At 40.1% G+C, this 18720-nt stretch overlaps 1 protein-coding gene across 6 annotated transcripts in view; it reads left to right on the top strand.

Annotated features, from left to right (window-relative positions):
* cacna2d3a (calcium channel, voltage-dependent, alpha 2/delta subunit 3a) overlaps positions 1-18720 on the top strand; it is an 807750-nt gene that overhangs the window by 686497 nt on the left and 102533 nt on the right. For all 6 annotated transcript variants that reach the window (XM_059649881.1, XM_048547899.1, XM_048547901.2 and 3 more), the window contains one exon: positions 14742-14812. In XM_059649881.1, the coding sequence (XP_059505864.1) occupies positions 14742-14812 (71 nt within the window). The remainder of the gene's footprint in view (positions 1-14741; positions 14813-18720) is intronic.

The following is an 18720-nucleotide window of genomic DNA, read 5'->3' on the forward strand; positions in this document are numbered from 1 at the left end:
AGTTTTGTGAGGGATAAATTTTAGCCAGTGACCATGGCCCCCTGAGGAATTGCTTGACTCTCCTTTATCGATTCCAGCCTTTCTGTTTTCCTACTTCTGATTGCTGACTAGCACCCCTTGACTTTCACTGACCTAATCTGGTGTTGCTGGATTTTTGGACATTTTCAGTCTTCCTCACATTCACCCTGAAACAAAAGAAGAATGGGGATTCAGAAGTAAATATTAGAAAGAAAGTTCTAATGGAAGTATAATGCAAATGAGAGATACCACTGTGCTTGATTTGTAATATTTTGTTTAATTTTTCAAAATTATGGTAAATATTTTTCTCAGTCAGTGACTCTGTGGAAGATTGTTTAATTTTTGAAGTGTCTTAGGTGATACTGCAGGCAAATTCAACACAAGAACGGTAATATATGTGTATAACATTAGCATGTGAGAGAATGGATTTAATTACATACAGCATCTGTTTCCACATAGAGACACAGACTTTTGAACCAAAATTTAAAACTTTTTAAATTCAAACCTGCTGTTGATTTTTTTATAGACACTCCTAAAAATTGAAGAATAAACATTACTTTAAATGCAGAAAGCTCAAAATATTTGACATTGTTGAATAGTTAGATGATTCTTCAATATGTGCTCCCTTCCTGTTACCCAACTGCCAACAACAATCCCAGATAAAATTCAGAACAGAGAAGGGATTCTGACCGTGAATAAACTGAACTGCAAATTTCCGGTTGAATACAAAGAGACAAAATTAGTATTTTCCGTCAATGTTAGAAGAGGCGAAATTGATCTTTATGCAAATACTCCTCATGAGGAGCAAATCCATCTGTTTCCTACTTCCAACAAATGTTGTGCCTTGATTTGGAGATTGTGTAATCAGATTTCCTAATGAAATAGTATCCTGTAAACAGGTTTCACATTTAATGAAGAAAACAGCACTTCAAATAAAACTAAAACAACCTTTGTTTTTATTTCAATAATTATCAAGTTTCTTGGGTACTTTCCACAGAATTTTTTACATAATGTTGCTGAAACATATCCAATATATACAGTATTAATTATAAATCTGCCATTATTTTGATCAAATTGCAACGTATTAGACATTATTCTGAACAGCTTGTGCTCATTCGTGTGGCTCACAGGATTGAAAGGTTGAAATAAAAGTTTAATTATTGGCACGATATAGAGCAAACTGAGCAATATGACTTAGCAATTTGATCATCTCTCAACTCATCAAAGAACTTTATTTCCACTTGATCATAAGTGTAATTCCACTCAGGAGAATGGAAATTATTTAAAGAAATGTCTGAACTCGTTGAATTCACTTCAGTCTTAATCTTATATGTTCAAAAAAGGCGTGGTTTAACATAATTAAATATCCAACGTGCTTTAATTGATAAAAAAATGCATTAATTGTTTGAAGGGACTTTGCAAAGCAACAGGTTTGGTAAATTTATTTTTAAAAATGCACATATAGCATTTTGTTATCTACATATAAACACATAGAAAAGTGATGTCAGGCCCTTACTTAAATCAATGCACCACTACCTTATAAAAGATGATGGGGCCAGAGTGGTGTTTGAGGGGGAAGAGAAATTTAGGTACACTTTTACTTCCAGAGCAAAGCAGACAGGACTGACATTAAAATAATAATGTTAACCTATTGTAGCTTTTCCATCCTATTTACATGTTCTTCCTGTTGGACAACTGAGATTCCAATCAACTCACCCAGAAGCCTCATGTATTTAGGGTCTAACTATCTAAAATAGAACCCTAAATTCGACCACTGAGAAAAACATTTGTTGTGGAGGTTCCGATCAATGGAGATTGTCAGCCAAGCAGCAGCAAAACCCCTCAGTAGATCTGTCACTAATTAAAAAAACTTGTAGAGGGTTGTTAAGGAGCCAGTTATAAGCTGCTTTAACTCTAAGGGCTGTATTTTACCAGAAATTGGCTGTGACAATTTTGGCAAGTTTAATGAAGGTTTCTCTCTGCAAGACCTAATGAGTTTTCTCATGCTATCTTTCCAAACTCACATCATTGCCTTAGCCCCACACCCCAATTGTGCCCCCGCTCACTTTGTTCTCTCATTTGTCGTTGGCAAAGATACTCACCACTGGAGGGATAGCCTGCACACCATGCACTCTCACCATCTTCAAAGCCCAGCCATGCACCCAGTGAAACACTGGTGGGCTGGACTGCCCTTCACCATGCATGCAGTGAGACGACAATCTGTTGTATCTGTTCCTCTTCCATTTCTCTGAGCCTTTTTTTGTGCTGCAGCTACGGTGACAATAACATTTGCCATGACTGGATCCATTGATCATGCTTGCAGTGAAGCCATGTAGAGAACATAAGAAAAGCAAGGTATGCTGAGTAATGTGGGCAGTCAGCTTTCACGTCACACGGTGGGAAATACAGCACCCTGACATGGATACTTAATATAGGAACCTTATTCCAATGAATGTGGCAGATGTCATGTCAAGTGAGAACAGTGGGATGTTGTAAGTGCTGTATGGATAACTGGTATCCTTTCGTCTCACACTCACACTACCCAGGAATGACATCACATTAACCAGCATCCAATAAGATGGCTTTGAAATAAGTTTTCTGAACCCAGGACTCATCTGGTCAACCTGCTTTTCTTTTTGCTCCTTTTCTTTTTTTTCTCTCTCTTTTTGTTTTCTTTCCCTTTTTGGTTTGCTTACTTCATGTTGAATAGCTTGGTTACAGTGACAGCATTGGCAGCAGCGAATGAGCCCAGCATAGACTGGTGGCAGTCAGCAAGTGGGCCCAGCGTGGACTCACTACGGTGGTGTTGGAGACATGCTTGGGTTGCTGGCAGGTTCTGCATAGACAAGACAGTCCTAGTGCTGACTCATGGCTGCTGTGGCAGAGCCAGGTTTGTGTTCCTGGTATTTTGGACATGCAGCGCAGATTTATGGAGTGGAGGCAAATTTAGATCCTGTCCAAGATCCGATTGCATTGACAGTGGCTACATCAGCGAAGTGGCCCGCAGCAGACTCATGGCAGTTGCGGATTCAAGTTTGGGCTGATGCAACACCTGATAGCATTGATGGTATCTGCATTGGCGAGGTCCAACGAGGACTTAGAGTAATGAGGGTGTCGGTAGGGGGTGACATAGTTCCAAAAATTAGCAACTTTTGTTCCAACAACAGCATGCCTGGCCACTGGGCCCGTGGCCCATGGTGGAGCAAGAAGGACTGTAAAGTTCACAGATCACAGAATCCCTACAGTGTGGAAACAGGACCTATCGCCCAACAAATCCACACCAACCCTCAGAACATCCCACCCAGACCCATCCCCTATAATCCACTTAATCTACACATCCCTGAACACTATGAGCAATTTAGCATGGCCAAGCCACCTAGCCTGCAGATCTTTGGACTGTGGGAGGAAATCAGAGCACCCGGAGGAAATCCATGTAGACAGGGGAGAATGTGCAACTCCACACAGTCACCTGAGGATGGAATTGAACCCAGGTCCCTAGAGCTGTGAGGCAGCAGTGCTAACCACTGAACCATCGTGCCACCCCCTTGAGTACATTTTATTTATTTATTTGTTTTTCTGCATTTATATTCTTTTTTTTGTTTTTTTGTGTGTGTTTTAAGATGGTGCCAGAGAGTAGTGACCTATAACAATTTTCACTGTATTTTGTAACAAAATGCAGATGACAGTAAATAAAATCAGATCATTGCATATTAGAGCATGTAAATGTAAGTTGAGAGGAAATCAGTTCCATACCTCTGTACAGTCTGGGAGATCTTACTGTATCTTAGTGCTTTGTAGCCCTCAGGTCACAAGTGGCCCTGTGACCACTTTTGAGATCTGCAAAAAACAACTGCCCTCAATCTGCACTGACTAATGTCATGGTCAAGATTGCTTGTGACCAGAATTTGTACCCTGCATAATTGTGTAATGCATTCATTTCACATCCAAGATGCTAGTATTAAAGTTAACTTCACCGAATACTTTGGAAGAGTCTGATTAATTCAGTAGCCCCTTGAGATGCCTGACATCACTCACAAGTAAAATCCATGTGATCAGACCGAAAGAAACACATATCCTACCCACTCTGGACGTGATCTCAGCCACTTTCCATTTGTAGTGCACCTTTACGAGTTCTATAGGTTTTGAAGGTAACACAGGTCGCACTTTGTACAGTAAATCTTGGGCTCAATCTGACAATCTATACCTCTGTGTTCCCTTCTACCTGCTATTCTCTTTCAAGCATGACATTACGGAACCTTACATGTTCCCACACGCCCCTTTGACATACGACTTCATCACTCAATGTTACCCCGATGCCAACTGTTCATGGTGCCCTGTCCACTCATCAGGGCCAGAGTGGTTGTGACAATTGATAACCCATTCTACAGTATCTCAGATCCTCCAGTGCACAAGTGTCTCCTTGCACTTATATGTTAAATTTCCCCCTTCCCTGAATTAGTGTGCCCTCTGCATCACAGCATGCTGCCTCCAATCCTCAAAATTGACTCTCCACTTCCGTACTACAGTGTTGGCCCCTGATAATCCCTGTTTGACTTCTATTAAGCTAACCCTCAAGACTGACCATGGCCCACCCCCTACTGCACCAACCAACTTCACTGGACAGCCACAACTAATGTATTAATGGCCCCTAGCTAATCTTTGTGCAACTCCCTGACTGGCTTATTGCAGATCTCTGTATTGGACATAAAGAACTGACCATGGCCCACTCCTAGACTATTGTGAGACAGTCCTGCTGACTCTGACTGTCCCAAGCAGCTGACTAACTGCATCCTAGCCCCTGGACTGATCACAGATGATACCCTTGATTTGACTGTGCCCCTTACTGAAAGGTGCCTCCCTTGACTGAGGACCACGCTCCTTAAACTTGGTTCATGGCCATTTGGTTGATGCACATGCAATGTGTTTGCCATGTAACCTGCTGGAACTTGGTTCAGGTGTGAAATTGATGGAGCATGATGCCATACAACAACATGTCCACTATTTTACCTGATGACTGCTGGCAAAAATGCCAAGCTGCCTGGCTTTGGGATTTATGATAAAAAAACAAGTCAAGACAGAAAACCATGATTGATTGATTGTTTGTTTAATTGATTGTTACTTGTATTTGTTATAAATACAGTGAAAAGTGTTGTATAATGCCATTGCTCTCCAGTGCCATTTTACAATGCAGAAATAAACCGGGCATAGAGTAGAATGGTAGAAAAATAAAGAAATGAAATTGAAAGGGCGGGCTGAGAGGTCAAAGTGAAAAAATACAAAGCAAAGCAGAGGTACTCCAAGCATCCATATAGGAGCAAAGCAAGTGATCAGTAAAAGAGCAAAGAGGATTCCTGAGATTCACCCTTGTTGGGCCTATGGCTGCCTCTCCCTGCACAAAGTGTCCTTGCCGTTGCATTCAAATGAAAGGTTCCAATGTGCGTTGTGGAAATGCAGAACTATCTTGCAAGTGGAATAGAGATGTGCCATGAGAATTTGTTGAGGCTGGTACATGTCAGATGCTAGCATTCATTGATGGGAGCATAGTTGTGCTCACTGCCCACGAAGTGTACCCTGAGGTGTTGCTGACTAGGCTCCACGTTGAAGGCCTGAACATTCTAGCTGTAAGGTGAAGTCACCAGCTATCCACTGTCTTTCATTTTGAGAACTGTCACCATCTAGTTTCTGAGATAATGGGAACTGCAGATGCTGGAGAATCCAAGATAACAAAGCGTGAAGCTGGATGAACACAGCAGGCCAAGCAGCATCTCAGGAGCACAAAAGCTGACGTTTCGGGCCTAGACCCTTCGTCCTCTCTGATAAAGGGTCTAGGTCCGAAATGCCAGCTTTTGTGCTCCTGAGATGCTGCTTGGCCTGCTGTGTTCATCCAGCTTCACACTTTGTTACCATCTAGTTTCTACACAGTCTGCAGGAAAGTGAGAACTACATATATTAATGAGGTGCTATTATTCAATAATGAGACATTATTACACACTATTCATAGGAATATAGGAACAGGAGTAAGCCATTCAGCTCTTTGAGCCTGTTCAATGAGATCTTGCCTTTGGCCAATATCAAAGAACAAAGAAAATTGCAGCACAGGAACAGGCTTTTCAGCCCTCCAAGTCAGTGCTGATCCAGATCCTCTATCTAAACCTGTTGCCTATTTTCCAAGGATCTGTATTCCTCTGCTCCCTGCCCATTCATGTATCTGCCGAGAGACATCTTAAATGATGCTATCGTGCCTGCCTCTACCACCTCAGCTGGCAATGCATTCCAGGTACCCACACCCTCTGGGTAAATAACTTTCCACGCATATCTCCCTTAAACTTTTCCCCTCTCACCTTGAAATCGTGACCCCTAGTAACTGAGTCCCCCACTCTGGGAAAAATCTTCCTGCTATCCACCCTGTCTATACCTCTCATGATTTTGTAGACCTCAATCAGGCCCCCCCTCAACATCTGTCTTTCTAATGTAAATAATCCTAAACTACTCAAACTCTCTTTATAGCTAGTGCCCTCCAAACCAGGCAACATCCTGGTGAACCTCCCCCGCACCCGCTCCAAAGCATCCACATCCTTTTGGTAATGTGGCAACCAGAACTGTACGCAGCCACCTTTCCTTCACAAAAATTTATTTATCTCAGATTTTAAATTAAGAACTGGTCCTGCACTGTGTGCAAATAGCCCTTTAGATGCTTTAGCAAGAAACTCGTCATGCCAAACTCAAGCGATTTTCCCAACTTCTTCACAGTGCCCATTTGTTCAGCACCAAGAAAGATTCAACCCTGAACCTTGAAATTTCTGGTTATTAACTGTGAGCGACTCCCCAGGACCACCAAGGTGAGTGAGTAACAAAAGCTACTTCAGTGAAATTGACAATGTGGGAAAGTTTTGATCGATTGCACTGAAGAATTCTAGCCATGTTGTGAGATGGCCTTTAAAAGTACATCATCTCAAAGAGAGTGCTGTCATTTTGTGATAGGTGTTTGCCAACTTGAAAGGCACTTCAGCTAGCCAGTACTTCACTGACTTTCAGCTGCACCTTACCAGTGTCATGAGAACAGCTTTGCCCTCCACCCTGATTGTGGGACACAAACAGAGGTCATGACATTAAGCCAAAGGTGTAACCTCCCCTTGCATATCCTGCCAAAGGGCAGAAGCGATGGAGATTGAGATCCAGCTGGAAAGAGATGAGCCTCCTATGAACAGACGCTTAACTCTTTTGAGATGTTGAGCACCATTGCCTCAGGAAGATTAATATCTCAAGGCAGGCTGCTGCTGACATCTGGAACTCTTGAAATAAGACTTCCCTTCCAGTTGAGCAAGTGAGCATGAATTACCAGTTACTGTCAACACTGGAGGGCCTTTTCAATGGGTCTCTGCCTCTCTCCAATTTGTCTGCCGTTTAGCCCTGGAAGGAAAGAGAGCAGAAAGGTTCCCACATTGTCAATTTCACTAAAGTAGCTTTTGCTACTCACTCACCCTGGTGGTCCTGGTGAGTTATTCACAGTTAATTATCAGAAATTCCAAGGTTCAGGGTTAAACCTTTCCAGGCGCTGAACAAATGGCTACTAGTGTGGAAGTGGTCACAATGGCTTGTGTGGAAAGGAGGAAAGGACGCCATTGTGAAACATATTGCAAGAGGACAGTAGATTCAGGGTGTTTGTGAACATTGGCTGCTCAGTTGGAAATGTGAGGTGTATGTAAGAATGAGCGGAGCTGCAAAATGTGTTGACCTGGAGTGTGCTGCACCGCAGCCAGTTGGGGGAATCAATGTCTGTCTATTAGCACCTGAAAATGCAATACTACTCATTTATCCTGCACTTGAGGTCCCAGACCATTTTGGTGCATTGTCTTCAATTGGAAGGACCATCCTTGTGGTGGCTGACTTCTAAATGCTCATAAGTTTTATTTGCTCACGCCATGGCTCCTTTAATTATAAATTATTATTTTAACAAAATGGACATAAGATTGCAACTACACTCCCTGAAAGGTCATGGACCTCAAGGTGGAATTACTGTTGATTTATCCTAATTAATAGCATCTAATGGGCATATCTGGAGTCAGCTTCCAGATCTGAAAATGTTTACTGTTCTGGTCAGATCTAAGATAGTAAGATTCTACTTAGAAGGGAGAAAGCTATCAAGAAAACATTTATACATGAGGATGAGAAGTTTACAATCGAGGTGTTAGGGAAGTGAGAGTTGACGTAAATCAGCAAGCATAAACTTTAAGCATGAGTCGGAGCTTGTGTGGAACAAGATATGATCAGCTGACTGTTTAATGAGCTGAATTTATCAAAGGTGCCAGATTGGACCACGGCCAAAAGACTGTTGGAGTAGTCAAGTCTTGAAGTGGCAAAAGCATTAGAAGCAACTGGGCTTGTGTAGTGATGAAGGGAGCCAATTTTACACAGGTGTAACGAGACAGTGTTTGTGATTGTAAGGGTATGAGGTTGGAAGCTCAGCTAAGAGTCATAGAGAAGACTGAAACATGGAATATCTTGGTTCTGTTTGAAGCTAGCCCAAAATGGATGAAATTGATTGTAAAAAAACTCAGTTTGTAACAAGGACTGAAGCTAATAACTAATAATGTTGAATTCTGCATTAAAGTAGAAAAGGGATGACGATATATAAAACTTCCAAAGTTGCAACAATATTTCTAACCCTCCACTTTTTGGCAGCAGGTGACATGCCATAGAAATAGCCTGAGAAAGAAAAATATTTAAATTAGTCTCCGACAGTGAGACCGCAAGCAGATGGTTAATTTGTTGTTATTGGTTAGGTTTTCCTGAACTTGAATAACGCAACAGAAAAAGAAAAGTAGGAGCTGAAAAATCAGGAAGAAAGTTGCTTTTTTTGAACTCAATAAATATTGAACTCTCAAAAGAACTTTCATCTTCCTTCAGCTGATCTTGGCCTCTCTTCTTCTGTCAAGATCAGTGACCTCTCCTCAGCCACTCCCACAATCTCTCTTCCTTTGATTCTTGAGAAAAGTAACTAATTGCAGTCCTTCAGGTTTTGCGGTGAGACCTGCAGGTAAGTGAAAGAGATGTGGGAAGCAGATTTCCTATAAAAAAAACGAAAGAACTGTGGACGCTGTGAATCAGGAACAAAAACAGAGTTGCTGGAAAAGCAGCAACTTTGTTTTTGCTCCTGTTGTTGTTGTAGCAGCTTTCCTATGTTTGGGGCTGGGTAGCTTGTCTTCCTGCAGATGGATCACAGTCTCCAACACCAAGGTAGGTGCAAGTGAGAAGGAGGCAGCTCCACCATCTGCTCGGACCACCTGAACAGCCTTTCCCACCCAACAGCCAACCTGTCAACCTAACCAGATACCAGACAGGAAGTCAAACAAGAAGAATATAATGGAGTCCAGCTTAAATTTGGACAGGATCTCTGAGCCTCCACCATTGTCCAATCTCCCTGAGCTCTCCCTCACCCTTCCCACTCATAAACAACAAGGCCAAAATGTTTGGTCTTCCTCATAAGGTTGTGGCATATCATGACTGGTCGCTATGCAAGCAGCCTAATCAAGCAGAGGAATGGGAGAGTCCAGAGATGATGTGTATTGATACAACTGAGTGCCATCAGTATAGCTGTGGAAGCTGACTGCATGTCTGTAGAACAGGCTAATAGGAGACAAAGCTGATGAAGAAGAGCCAGGGCCAAGGAGACAACAATGCAGGGAAGAAAATAAAAAGCCTCAAGGCCTACAGCTACTTAATCTTCTCACCACAAACAGCCTGAGTGCCCTAAGTGGGAACTCAGTAGTTTTCCATCATCCATGCTGCAGGCATTGAGGATATGAATAGCACAAAAGGCATGCACTCAAGGCTTGCACAAGGGTAATTAATGAGTTGTAATAACCAGCGCAAACTACTGCTTTAGCATCAACACAAGTATTAAATTCAGTTCAGGGCACCATAATTGAGGAAGGATTTGAAGCTGTTGGCCAAACTGCATAGAAGATTCATGAGAATGCTTTCAGAGCTCAAGAACTGGAGTTGCATAGATAGAGTGATGAAACTGAGACTGTTCTCCTACGACAAAAGGAGTTTCGGACGAGATTGGATAGAGCTATACAAAATCATGAGGTGCTAGGCAGAGTAAATGGGGTAAATTAATTCTATTGGTAGATAACTCAAGAGCCAGAAGACACTTGTTTAAGATAATTGACAAATGAGTCAATGGCAACACTTTTCTGTTGTGCAGTGAGTGGTAGAATTTGGAATGCACTGTTTGAGGGGCTGGTAGAGGTAAATTCAACCGAGGCAATCAAAAGGATTGTATGCAAGGCTGCAAGGTAAAGGTGGACCACTTGATACCTGCTGAAATGCTCCTGCAAAGAGCCAGCACAAACACAATGGACCAAATGATCTCCATCATTATTGTTTCAGAGATAGTAGGAACTGGAGATGCTGGAGAATCTGAGATAACAAGGTGTAAAGCTGGATGAACACAGCAGGCCAAGCAGCATCATAGGAGCAGGGAAGCTGACATTTCGGCCCGAGACCCTTCATCAGAGAATGCTTCTTAGTGTTTTCATTTCTGGTGAGTTCAAGCACTGGGGCAGATCTATGTCACAAAATGGTCTCCTATTGAATGTCGGAGCCGAGCCTGCATATTTTAATCATCAGCTTAAGACATTCTGATGCCTTCTTTGGACCAAAGCAGAAGCCTGAGTGAAGATTAGATGTGGTATGGTGTAGGTAGCATATTTCTAGTTTTTCATTGTACAGGCTTCCAGTCGATCATGTTTCAATGTTTTTACCTCCATTGAGAGCTATTTAGAGCTGGGACAGGATGATATGGTTTTTAGGTCACAGTAACATTTGCCATAATGAGTTATACTTTACAAATAAATTTTTCCAGTTTCAATATTAGCTGATGTAACTTCCTTTATGATGACTATTAATTTCCTGTCTGCGAACAAAATACATTTTTACAATGGAGAAACGGTAATATTTTCCATTTCTGCTGTATTTTTAGTCCTGTCACAGGCAAATTGAATTAACTGCAAGTTTTTGGCATTTACTTTTAAATATTATTTATATGTAATTGCAGTAGTCTGTCCTTTAAAATGGAAGAAATTTTGATTGGTACATGTAATTCCTGTTGCAGGAATTCTGAAAAATTACTGTCTGTTCCAAAAACTAGACCATTGAAATGCTTTTGCTAACCATTCTATTCTGGAATTTTAATCCTTCTGAGATTTACTAATGTACACTCATCTTATACTGATTACAGAAACCACTGCAGTACAATAAGATTTCAGCAATCAAAATGAATTTTAGATATCAGGGAGAAATTGGTCTGTAACAAATGGGTAAAGCTTTACAAATATTATCTATCGTTGAAATTACCATACAAATAATATATTTTAAATTACAAAGATATCAGTTTTAAAATAAACGTTAAAATACATCTTCTGTGTGCTTCTTTTGAATGTTAAAACCGAAACAAATAATAAAATAATAGAATAGCTGTGGTGTCTCAGTTTCAGATCATGGATTATCAAAAGCTTTAGGGATTTTTTACAAATTCATTCACGGGATGTGGGCATCATTGCCTAGGCCAGCATTTATTGTCCATTAGGCAATTAAGAGCCAACCACATTGCTGTAGGTCTGGAGTCACATGTATGCCAGACCAGGTAAGGGCAACCGTTTCCTTCCCTAAAGGACATCAGTAGCGTAAGATTACAGTAATTGCATGCACTTTTTTTTAATGATTGTTATGTTAAGAGATACTTGGGATTGATGTTCGTTTGAAATACGCAATGGGCTGAATTTTACCAAAAACTGGCTATGCGTCATTTTCATAAAGATTCATTGAGGATTCTCATGCAGTTTTACACTGCTCACCCTATACGTGTGTCGTGTCTTTATGGCATCTGCTCATGCTATCTTGAACTCACTAACAGTGGAAATTCTCATCACTGCTAGTTCCTTCAGGGATTTCCAACACCCATACCATAATTAAAATCCTGCCATGCACCAGGTCAATCACTTTCAGCCATGAACAGCCCTTCACATTTGTAGTGTCAGAAAAATTGGCCAGAAATGGATGACTGAGGTAAGTAGACACTGTGATTCATTAACAGGGACCTAGCAGTCCTTGTGGATAGGATTATCAGAACCAGCACAGAAGATCATCACCCAATGTTTTTAGCCTGGTTGAAATTGGTATCCATGTCAATGCATTATCCACAGTTTGGAGGAAAGTGTAGATGTTGTGTTGTATCCCCAGTCTTTCTCCACTGCATCCCAGCATATTGCCTCTAATCCCACAAGTAACGTCTCCAATGTCCCCAGGACAACTGTGGTCCCTCAGAACCTCCCTTTAACTTTGAATGATCATTCTCCCCGGACTGATGATCCCCCAACCCCCGACCTACTCAGAACAAAAGCCCCAACAGATAAATGACCAGATCCCTAACTGATCTCTGTGCAGCTCTCCAGCCGACTTACTGTGAATCCCCAGAAACTGCAGGACTGATTGTGGCCCATTCCCCAGTAGTAATGATATGGACCCTCTGATCCTGGACACCCTAAGTGGGGGACTGACCATGTCTCAGCTTTGGACTAAGATCAGATGAGGTCCTTGACTGAGTGTATAACATCTGACTGAAGACAATCACCATCAAGTTGACTGAAAGCTACTCCCCATTGCCTTTGCTATATGGCCATTTGGTTACAGCATATTCAGCCTGTTTACCACATAACTGCTGAATCAACCTGTGATGTGATGTATTGCTGTCTAAAAACATGCCCACCCCTTTGACTGATAACTGCTGGCAAGTTGTCTGCATTTCTTTCTGTGCTAAAACGCAACACTGGACAGAATGCCTGTGAGCTCCAAATGAGGTGGCAAGGCATGGCAGGGGTAATGTGAGTATCCAAGTAGGCAGTAAGTGATTATGCGCTAATAAAACAAACAAGGATCCTGAGGTACACCCTACTCTGAAGCATGAGTTGGGTGTCTGAGTTGCTGCCTAAAGAGTCCTGCCAGGAACATTAAAATGAAAGCTCTTGATACAGTCCAAGTATTGAAGTAGAGATCTGTATTCTAAGTGAGTCAGAGATACACCTTGATGACATGGTGAGGCTGGCACATGTCTGATGCCAAGCTTCTTGCACAAAGGATATAAGTGGTCAATGCCCATGAAGTGCACTCTAAGATGTCAGTAACTGCTAAGATGGAGACCTGGAGAAGCAAGCAGCAAGCTGGAGTTGCCAACTACATGCTCTGACTTTCATGTTGGGACTTGCAGCCCATCTAGTTTCTCTCTGTCATATGGAAGAATAGAAAATTACAGATAAATGAAAGTGAGATTGGGTCCAATGAGATGCAAATACATGCAAATAGACCTTTCACCACACGCTAGTGAGATTCTCATCTCACCGTTGAAAACTAGTTTGGAAAATTTGCCGTATTTTCCCAACTGACTTGCCATTGGCCACATTATTCAGAGGGCTAAGAAAATTCAGGCCTTTGTGTTAAGATAAGAATGCAGTGTTTTTGTGTCAATGCAAGCTTTCTCACCAGCTGTTATTGGCCATGCCATTTAACTGACCTGTTAATATCATTGTGAAAATATTCAGTCCGTTCCATAATTTTCAGAATTCCTGCTGACTTTGATAACACCCTGTAATAACAGAAGTAATAACTTCTCCTCCCATTCATAAATTTGCCAAAGATGAAGACTGCAATCAATTATTTACTTCTTTACAAACCTAATCAGATGATAATATTCAATAAAGCTTTCTGATTCTTGTAATTTAAGAAGTTCTAGGCCAAGAAGTTATTTCTAGTTTTTCTCAATTCATCTTTGCTAGCAATATGAAATCTGAAAAGATCTTTTTTCCAGTTGCACAGATGAAATATATATGAATTGGATTAGTGATTATTACCTTGGAATTAAGGTGGAGAAAACCTAACTCAGTGATATTTGAAATCAGAATAAACAGATATTCAAAGATCCCATGGCTGAGATCAGACATTTGTTTGTTTTATTTAACATTTTCCTGCTGTGAAATCTTAACTGTGGATAGTTCCCCCACACAAAATAATTGTTGTTTTGTTCTCTAACAAATAGGAAAGAATTTTCTGCTTCTGCAGTAATTCTAGCATTCAGTCTATTTGTAATGAAGTAGTGATTAAGTCCAACATTGTATTTTTGTTCATATTTAATATTTGTATGTCAATTTCTTGCTTAAATATAAGAAATCACATTTTTGAAAAATGAATTTCTATTGGCAGATAGGCATTCATACCACCTCCAAGAAACATTTATTTTATGGAAAACAGACATAACTTTTTTGTAATGTAATAAATGTGTGGCTCATAACATTTCAAAAGTTGATGTTGAGGTTGTTTCATAGCTTTTTAAGAATTTTAATTTGTCTGTTTTAAAACATGCTGTGTTACATAATTTACCTGTTTGTTCTACAGCTCCAAGACCTGTCCTTTCATAGATAGTATTTTTATCATAACTTATCTTGACTGCTTTTCTGAGTTGCTTTTTCAGAAATCTCTCTGTGATTTCAGAATACTAATGAACACTCCAAAGTCCATCTTTGTAACTGTCATATTCTAATATGACAAACACTGGATTAACTTTTCACTTCTTTTTACTTTTTAGTTCATTTTCAGTTTTATCCTTTTTCAGCTCCTTTTTGACTCAAGCTTCTCTATGATCTTCACTCTTTTTCTTTATTTCCTAGACTGGAACTTTTTTTGGGGAAGTGGAAGGAGCGGTTATGAATAAGCTATTAATCATGGGCTCATTTAAACGGTAAGAATCATCTACAATGATAAAGAACTCACATAGATGCATGTACATTGAAAGATTTAAGCATGACATTATGTGAAAGATGGGCGCAAATTTGGAAGGTATCAGTATGTTCAAGGACTCTGAAAAGAAAGGATAATTTTGAAGATGGGAGAGTGACTTCAATCGAAGAACAATGAAGAAGGGTTTTTTGCAAATGGGAACGTTAAAAGGGGGAGTGACAACATCTATTGGGAGAAACATAATGTGTTGCATATTAGTAAGTATTGTTTTTCACTTAATTCAAAATTGAACAGAAGTGTCTATGGCATTCATGTCCCATAGGTGTGATGTCACTATTTTGTGATTGATGTTCTCCCATTACAGAATTATTTAATACCTAATTGAAGAAGAAACCATGATCTGGAATTGTCATGCCCGCTTGATGCTAACAAATAACTCTTTGTTTTAAGAGTGATCATCAATATCAATAGAATGAAATATTAGACTAGAACAGTCAATTCATCACCTCAAAATTGAAACCAGTTGGTCCATATTTTGTGGTCACTGATAGAGCAAAAACACTTCTACTTTCCCTAATGAAAGATCCACATAAAGATCTACCAATTTGTGTAGCCTGTATTATCTTTTTCTTGCCTTTTGTTTGAAACTGATTCCAAGTCAAGGGGTCTCCCAAATCCAGCAACAGTGATGCCAACAAGCAGAGTAAACAGCCAATAATTTGGAAATATTCAACAAGCAGGAATCCAGAAAGTAAAATGCACTTTTTTTTTCACTTTTCATTAAAACTTTGCAGTAAGTGAAATAAATGATCATGATTATATATGGGATTAAGGTAGAAACTGAAATGTCATAAGCCATCTTTCCTTTAAGAAAAAAAAATTAAAATATGAATTTTCTTCATCAGGATGGAGGTATTTTCCACAAATATAAAATTCACTTGTTTCAATATGTTGTGAAATTAGTATGCCATTAAAGACCTTGTCATCCCACATTCTCTTTCAAAGACTTTCACAGCAGAATTAATACTGTAAAAGACAGGTTCTCATCAGTTCAGTGGTTTTGACTTTGTTGTTTATAAGGGATGACAATAACATACCCTGTTGGAACCAGTTATTTAATAAAAGCAACTTCTGCAATTTCATCCTTAATTGTGCAAATGTGGACCCCAAATGTTGTTTTTTAGTTTTAAAGAAGTAGTCTTGATAAACCCAAATGTTTTGTTTTTATTATTCCTGCAAAGGCTGAGCCAACAAGTTATATGATCTAGTGCTGTCTAGTCAGGACTGTTAATGAACTAGAAAGGGTTCAGAAAAGATTTACAAGAATTTTGTCAGGTTTGGAGGGTTTGAGTTATATGGACAGGCTGAATAGGCTGAGGGTAAGAGTTGACCTGATAGAGGTTTATAAAATCATGAGGGACATGGATAGGATAAACAGAGAAGGTCTTTACCTGGGGTAGGAGACCCCAAAACTCAAGGGCATAGGTTTAATGTGAGAGGGCAAAGAAATTAAGGGACTTAAGGATCAACTTTTTCATGCAGAGAGTGGTGCTGCCAAAGGAGGTGGTAGACTGTGGTACAATTACAAGATTTAAAAGGCATCTGAATGGGTTTTATATGACAAGGAAGAGCTTCAGGGAATGTGGGCCAAATGTTGGTAAATGGGATAGATTGATCGATTGATTTATTGTCACATGTGCCAAAATACAGTAAAAAGCTTTGTTTATGAGCGGTACAGGCAGATCATAGTAAGCAAAGGATGTACAGATCAAAAAGACTTAGACAGAAGCATACGGGTTACATTGCACAGGGCGTGTAGGCAAAATCAAAGTTAGTGAGATTAGCATTACTTGAGGCTAGAGAATCCATTCATCAGTCTGATAACAGCTAGGAAGAAGCAGCGACTGAACCTGCTCATGTATGTGTTCAAGCTTCTGTATCTTCCACCTGCTGGTTCATGATCTTTCCGACTGCTACTTTCTTTAGTCTGCATGGGCCCCAAATTTCAAGTGTTGCAGACTCCAAACTCGTTTTAATTGGATGAATTCTCTATTCTGCAATTAAATTTTAATTCCTAAAACTTAAAATTAAATACTAAAATACATGAGCTAGGAGCTAAAGCAAGTACCAGTAAGTCTAGTTGGACGGCTCATTTCCACCTCAATCTATTTGCTCAAAGACATGGATGAGTTAAGCTGTAGTTTCCTTATCTTAACAAATACTTGACGGTGAAAATACTAATAAATCCCTTCTTGAAGAAGGTTCAAATATTGTTGTAATGGTATTTTATATTTTTTACAATGACTTGATCTTTTGGTCTGGAGTTTGTGGTCAGCAATGAAGGAATGGTGTTCACCACAGACCACAAAGAAAACTGTCCACTACGATCTGGCAGTTTTTGTGGTTTTCAGTTTCACCTTTACTGATATAAATTTCATTCCAGCATCAGATCAAGCAGGTCTTTGACATCCAGAAAGAGTGACGTCATCAAGTAGGTTCAGTAGCTAATCACTGAAGAATTTTCTGACAGTAACCCAGGAAGTAAAAAGCACTGATCATCCTTCACTCTTTACTCATCTTACAGACACAGAAATAAAGATTGGGCCGTAGATATCAGAATCAGGTAGAAATGAAATATCATGAATAAACCTCAAAAAATTCTTAGTATTTTATCATACTATAGAAATTTGATATTTCAAAATTTCACAAATATAAACTTACCCTGTATGGGTGAAAGAAGTTATTTTGGAGTATCGACATGCTAGGGGTTATCATTGACCCGAAACTGAACTGGACTAGCTCTATGAATACTGTAGCTGCAAGAACAAATCAGAGGCCTGGCACCCTGAGGTGAGTAATTCACCTCCAGGCTCACCAAAACCTGTCCACCATCTATAAGGTGCAAGTCAGGAGTGTGATGGAATACGCCCCACTTGCTGAATGAGTACAGCTCCAACAACATTCAAGGAGCTTTACACCATCCAGGATAAAGCAACACACCTGATCAGTACCCACGTCTCAAGCATCCACTCCCTCCACCAACAATGCACAGTATCTGTAGTGTGTACCATCTATAAAATGCCCAGCAAACATTCACCAAAGCTCCTTGGACAGCACCTGCTAAACCTGTGACTATTACCATCTAGAAAACAAAGGGCAGCAAATATATGGGGACACCACCATTTCCAAATTCCCGGCCAAGGCACTTACCATCCTGATTTGGAAATATATCCCATACTTTCACTGTTGCTGGGTCAATACCCTGGAAATCCCTCTCGAAAGGTATTTTGGGTGTACCTATAGTAAATAAACTGCAAAGGTTCAAAAAGGTAGTTCACTACCACTTCCACAGGGCAACTAGAGATAGGTGATAAATGCTGGCCCATGAATGAATAAGAAAAAAAGATAATTTATTGTGATGTTGAAAGCATGCCTACACCTTAATTAATAGGATATAATAATGGCTCAGATTTCCTGATTGCCAAATAGTCATTATCCCAGCATATATGGGTACACTTGGGAATTTTGCAGAATCCCCATCAAAGTGGACTCCAAAGGAATTGTTCGGGAAAGTGAAGATCCTGTTGGGCACCTGCCCTACACACCCAGTGTCTATCTAAATTGGAGAACTTGAAGGGTTCCTGTGAAAAAATGTAAAACAGTTACTCAGGAAATATTAGTAATTATTTTTTTAATATATTGTCTAACTCACGAGTAACTATTCAGCTAACCCATACTTACCTCAAATAACCCCAACTACAACTCTGTAGACCACTTACACATCCAGGGACCCAACAAATACCAACCTCACCCCCTCCAAAATTCACCACAACTCCTTTCACCCTGTCACTGGACTCGAATCCCAGACTCCCTGCCCCCACCAGTTAAATATTTCCCAGCTTCACCCTG

The sequence above is a fragment of the Stegostoma tigrinum genome, chromosome 11 (assembly GCF_030684315.1).
Source record: "Stegostoma tigrinum isolate sSteTig4 chromosome 11, sSteTig4.hap1, whole genome shotgun sequence".
NCBI lineage: Eukaryota > Metazoa > Chordata > Chondrichthyes > Orectolobiformes > Stegostomatidae > Stegostoma > Stegostoma tigrinum.